Source organism: Eimeria necatrix, genomic scaffold (genome assembly GCF_000499385.1).
Source record: "Eimeria necatrix Houghton genomic scaffold, Enh_scaff296, whole genome shotgun sequence".
NCBI lineage: Eukaryota > Apicomplexa > Conoidasida > Eucoccidiorida > Eimeriidae > Eimeria > Eimeria necatrix.
Window position 1 is genome coordinate 34,044 of NW_013655290.1, and position 5,457 is coordinate 39,500.

Sequence of the window (5,457 nt, forward strand, 5' to 3'; positions counted from 1 at the left end):
AGGCAGAACGCCGCGAGGCCCTGCGGCTGCTGCAGCAGCGGCGGCTGGAGCTGCTGGGGACTTTGGAAATAGTTTTGAATGAAGAAGCAGCAAAAGATTTAAAAGTTGAAAGTCTTGAAAAGCTGCTGCAGCAGCTGCTGCAGCTGCAGCAGCTGCTGCAGCAAACCAAAGCTGCCAAGCTGGGGGGCCCCCTGGGGGGCCCCCAGCAGCAGGCCGTCGCCCGCCTCGACCGCACGCTGCAGCTCTTCAGGGCTGCGCAGAGGTACCTGCTGCTGCTGCTGCTGCTGCTGCTGCTGCTGCGGCTGCTGCTGCTGCTGCTGCTGCTGGAGCTGCTGCTGCTGCTGCTGGTGCAGCGGCCGGGGCTTCCGCTGCTGCCAGTGCTCCTCTTGCTGTTAGTGTTCCTCCTGCTGCTGTCAGTGCTGCTGCTGCTGCTGCTGCTGCTGCTGCTGCAAGTGCTGCTGCTCCTGCTTGTGCTCGTGCTGGTGCTAGTCTTGCTGCTGTTGCTGCTGTTGCAACTACTACTGCTGCTGCTGCTGCTAACGCTGCTGCTGTTGCTGCTGTTGGCAGTGCTGCTGCAGCTGCTGCTTGTGCTGCTGCTGCGAGTCGGCGTTTCTGCCTCTGGTTCGCGGCCTCGCTGTTGCTGCCGTGTGTTGCTGCTGCTGCTGCTGCTGCTGCTGCTGCTGCTGGGCTCACAGCACCAGCAGCTGCTGCGAGCTCCGCTCCTGACTTGGGCCGTTGCTGCCGTTGCTGCTGCTGCTGCTGCTGCTGCTGCTGCTGCTGCTGCCGGCGTTGCTGCAGGATACAGGACATCCTGGAGAGGCCGAGCAGCAGCAGCAGCAGCAGCAGCAGCAGCATAAGCCCCTCGGGCCGGAGGGAAGACCGCAGGGGCCCCAAAAGAAGACCCGAAAAGGAAGCAGAGGGGCCCCCCTTGGGCCTCGAGGAGGCCCGCGAGCTCAGGGGCCTCCTGACCCTTGCTGAGCAGCTCCAGGGGGGCCCCCCCCAAGCCAGGGCCCTTTGCCCTCCCCGAATTGCTGCAGTTATTTCCCAGGCCTCCGAGGCCCTCTTGTCCCACAGAGATCCCACGCCTTAACGGGGGCCCCGGGGGCCCCCGGGGGCCCCCTGGGGACCCCGGGGGCTTTCAGGGGACCCCGGGGGACCCCAGGGGCCCCCTGGGGCCCCCGGGGGCTTTCAGGGGACCTCGGGGGCCCCCGGGGGCCCCTTGGGGCCCTTGGCGGCATTCAGGGGACCCGAAAAGGCCCTTCGGGGCCCCTGGGGGCCCCCAGGTAGTCGTTGGGGGCCCCTAGGGGGCCCCCGAGAGGCCCTTGGGGGGCCCCCACAGCGGCCCTGCGGGCACGCGGGGGCTTTTGAAAGGCAGCAGCAGCAGCTGCTGCTGCTGCGGGGGCCCCAAGCAGCAGCAGGTCTTGGGGGGCCTCAAAGGGCGTTGTGGGGGCCCCTTGCGGGCCTTGGGGGGCCCCCACAAGCTGGTGAAAGAAGGGGCCCCTTAGGGGCCCCTCAGGGGGCCCCCATCCATCGGAATGCCTTCTATAATGCCGAGGGGCCCCTCAGGGGGCCCCTCTTTGTGGGGCTGGCAAGCAGCAAACAAAAGCCTCAAGGGGGGCCCCCCGCCGGGGGGCCCCTTCCTCTGGGGGCCCCCCGGGTGCGGGGCTGCGCAGCCTTGGGGGGCCCCCCTGGGTCCTCTTTGCCCCTCTGGCCCTCCCTTGGGGGGCCCCCCCTGCCTCTCCCCCTGGGGGGGGCCCCCCTGGGGGCCCCTGGCAGCTGCCCTTGGGGGCCCCCAGCTTCATTTCGCTTGCGGGTCTCAGTACCCTGTAAAGGAGAGCGGGGCCCCCGTCTGGGGCCGCCCCTAGAGGCGGGGGCCCCCTGCCGGGGGCCCCCCAAGGCGTGGGGGCCCCCCTCTGGGGGCCCCCCCGGGGGGCCCCCGGGGGGCCCCTCGGGGGGCCCCTCTGTCTCCATAAACTGCTCATAAAACAGAGACTCTTCAACCAACAAAATGGCCAAAGCTGTCTCTCTTTCCTCCTCTTCTATTTCGGAAAGTGTGGGGCCCTGTGGGGCAGTACCCTGTACCCTTGCTGCTGCTTGGGGGCCCCATTTGTTGCAGCTAGGGTCCAGTAGGGGGCCCCCCCGGGTCTTGGGGGCCCCCGGGGGCCCCCCCCTTGAGCGCGCGCTAGCGACTAAGGCCCGGGGCGCGCGCTCCCGTGGCTGCTGCTGCTGCTGCTGCTGCTGCTGCTTCTGTTGCTGCTGCAGCAGGTGCTGCTGCTGCTGCAGCTCCTCTTTCATGACTTCCCTGATGCTGGTTGTTGCTGCTGCTGCTGCGCCCGCCTGCGGGGGCCCCCAGGCCCGCCGCCCCTCAGCGGGGGGCCCCCGCGCCTCTAGGGGGCCCCCCTTTAGGGGGCCCCCCTCTAGGGGGCCCCCCTCTAGGGGGCCCCCCTCGGGCCTCTCAGCCAAAAGGCTCTGCAGCGTTAAGGACCTTTTGCTGGGCCTTACCCGCACTAGGGCCTCCAAAGCGACCCTCATGGGGGCCCCCCTCGCTGCTGCTGCTGCTGCTGCTGCTGCTGCTGCTGCTGCTGGGGGCCCCTGGGGGCCCTCCCTTGCCGTTCTCGCGGGCGGCAAAGGGGGGCCCCACAGGGCCCTTGCTGGGGGGCCCCCAGGGGGGCCCCCCATAGGGCTGCAGCGGGGCCCCACCAAGGAACTTTGGGGGGCCCCTAGATAGGGACTTTCTTGAGATCTGCTGCTAACTGTAGAGGAGTAGCTGCCCCCGCGGGGCCCCCGGGGGGCCCTAGCCTGCTGCCACTCGTCGTCTGTGTGCTGCTGCTGCTGCTGTGGCCCTTGCTGCTGCTTCCTCCTCTGCGGTGGAACCTGCTGCTGCAGCTGCTGCTGCTGCTGCTGCTGCTGCTGCAGGGGTGCTGCCGCAGCATAAAGTGGCGACGGGGCCCCTGAACTTGACTGTGGGCCCCCTGCTGCTTCTGGAAAGGCCCACGGCGCAGCAGCTGACAGACGATCCTGTTGCTGCTGCTGCTGCTGCTGCTGCTGCTGCTGCTGCTGCTGCTGCTGCCGCTGCTGTTGCTGCTGCTGCTGCTGCTGGTGCTTGGCGTGCTGTTGGTCCTGCTGCTTCCTTTGCTGCTTCTGCCGGCCCTGGTGCCGGGGGTCTTTATTTTGCGGCTGCGTCGACTTCTGCTGCTGCTTCTGCTGCTGCTGCTTCTGTTGCTGCTGCTGCTGTTGCTGCTGCCCCTTTGAGTCCCTTGCGCGCACGCCCGCAGCAGCAGCTTCTGCTGCCTCTGCTGCTTCCCAGGGGGGCCCCTCTTCTAAAGCTAAAGTGCTGAGCCACAGGTCCCTTGGGGGCCCCCCAGGGGCCCCTAGGAGGGCCCCTGGGGGCCTTGAAATGCATGCAAACACAGCGGGCAGGGGGCCCCCGAGGGGGGCCCCCCCCACGGGGGCCCCTCCCTCAGGGGGGCCCCCCTCCTGGGGCCCCCCATTTTGGGTACGGTAGAGAGGGGGGCCCCCATAGGTGTCTGCTTCAGCAGCAAAGGGCCCCTCAGGGGGGCCCCCCAGGGCCCGAGGGGAGCCTGGGTCGCTGCTGGGGGCCCCCCTGAGGGCCCCCTCATCTGCTAGCTGCGCCAGCAGCAGCTGCATGCCTGCTGCAGCAGCACGCTGCAGCAGCAGGGGGCGGTGGGGGTGCTGAGTGTGCTGCTGCTGCTGCTGCTGCAGCTGCAGCAGCAGCAGCGGCAGGTTCAGCAACAAGGCGCAGCAGCAAAAGTCATACAGCTCCTGCAGCAGCAGCCGTGTACATACACCTGAAAGCTGCAGCAGATCTGAAATGCTGGTGCAGCGGGAAACCAATTTGCTGCAGCACAGAGACGCGAGCGAAGGAAACTCGGCCAGCTGTTGCTGCTGCTGCTGCTGCTGCTGCTGCTGCTGCTGCTGCTGCTGCTGCTGCTGCTGCGAGAGTGGGAACACCACGGGGAATAAAGGCAGGGCCAGGGAGACAACAGCAGCGCCGTGGCACCTGCTGGCTGATGCTGCTGCTACTCCGCCCAAAGGCAGCAGCTGCGGCGTACCCACTGCAGCAGCAGCAGCAGCAGCAGCAGCAGCAGCGGCAGCAGCAGCGCCGCCACCAGCTGCAGCAGAGGGGCCCCCCTCACTTCCTGCTGCTGCATGGATAGGCAAAGAGTACAGCAACCCGTCAGCTGTCAGCCCCAGCAGCTTGTGGGGGCCCCCAAAGGATATGCTGACAAAGGGGGGCAGGGGGGTCCCGGGGGGGCCCCCCGGGGGCCCCTCCGGGGGGCCCCCCCCTGGGGGCCCCCTGTGCGGGGGCCCCTGGGTACTGCGCGGGGGGCCCCCTGCATGCGTCACCAAATGCATTTCTGGGGGCCTCACTCCAGAGCGCCACAGACAAAGCCTGCAGCAGAGAAAACAGCAGCAAACGTGCAGCCCTGCAGCAGCAGCAGCAGCAGCAGCAGCAGCAGCAGCACAGCTGGCTTAGCTTGGCTGCACAAAGTGGGTACAGGGCCCTCAAAAGGGGCCCCTTGAAAGCTCCTAGGGGCCCCCCGGCGCCGCTAGTCTGAAGACCCTCTGGGGCCCCCTGGGACCCCCAGGGGGCCCCTGAGGGTCCCCACAGAGGCCCTCAAGGAGGCCCCCAGGGGCCCCTTAGGGGGCCCCTCAGGGGGCCCCCAGGGGGCCCCCGGGGGGTCCCCGGGGGCCCCCCGGGGGGCCCCCGGAGGGTACGAAATGGACCTACTGGCCATTAGCTGTGAGGGCAGCGCCAGCAAAGTCCGAAACGCAAATGAACTGCAGCGAGGGGGCCCCATGCTGCATTGGCTGCTCTTGCCAGTCCCCAGGGGCCCCCGAGGGGGCCCCCGGGGGGCCCCCCGGGGGCCCCCCTCCTGCGGAGTGCTGCTGCACTCGCGTGTACTTGACGGGCAGGGGCTTGAAGAACAACTCAAGGGTCCTGCTGCTGCTGCTGCTGCTGCTGCTGCTGCTGCTGCTGCTGCTGCTGGCTGCGGGGAGTTTCGCGGTGCTGGGGCGGCTGGAGCTGGCAGCAGGCAGCTCCTTTGGCCGCCGCAACTGCTGCTGCTGCTGCTGCTGCTGCTGCTGCTGCCGCTGCGGTGCTGCGGCAGCAGCTGATGGGACTGTTGGGCATGCCCCCCACACGAATACCTCTGCAGCGCAGCAGCAGCAGCAGCAGCAGCAGATGGGAGACTCCGCGGCAGTCCGCAGCAGGAGCTTCAGCAGCAGCAGCAGTCCCGGGCCCAACAGCAGCAGCAGCAGCAGCTTCAGCAACAGCAGCAATCCCACCCCCATGAGCAGCAGCAGCAACAGCAGCTTCAGCAGCAGCAGCAGAAGCATCCCAACCCCCTCCCCAGCAGCAGCAACCCCAACAGCAGCAGCAGCAGCAGCAGCAGCAGCAGCAGCAGCAGCAGCAGCAGCAGCAGCAGCAGCAGC

The 5,457-nt window shown here is 68.5% G+C and overlaps 3 protein-coding genes across 3 annotated transcripts in view; 1 reads left to right on the top strand and 2 right to left on the bottom strand.

Annotated features, from left to right (window-relative positions):
• The window catches only part of ENH_00040190 (hypothetical protein, conserved), a gene marked incomplete at both ends in the record, with an annotated part of 14,419 nt that extends 14,337 nt beyond the window's left edge, over nt 1–82 (top strand). Inside the window, one exon of the mRNA XM_013585218.1 lies at nt 7–82. Coding sequence (XP_013440672.1) covers nt 7–82 — 76 coding nt within the window. The remainder of the gene's footprint in view (nt 1–6) is intronic.
• A 164-nt stretch (nt 83–246) lies between these two features.
• On the bottom strand, nt 247–810 carry ENH_00040200 (hypothetical protein; the record flags this gene model as incomplete). The annotated part of the gene is made up of 1 exon (XM_013585219.1): nt 247–810. The coding sequence occupies one exon, from the start codon at nt 808–810 to the stop codon at nt 247–249; it is 564 nt and encodes a 187-aa protein (XP_013440673.1).
• A 798-nt stretch (nt 811–1,608) lies between these two features.
• ENH_00040210 (hypothetical protein) lies at nt 1,609–5,361 on the bottom strand (the record flags this gene model as incomplete). Its single annotated transcript, XM_013585220.1, has 3 exons — nt 1,609–4,414; nt 4,754–5,172; nt 5,311–5,361. 3 exons carry the CDS (start codon nt 5,359–5,361, stop codon nt 1,609–1,611), a joined length of 3,276 nt encoding a protein of 1,091 aa, XP_013440674.1.
• Nucleotides 5,362–5,457: the final 96 nt, after the last annotated feature.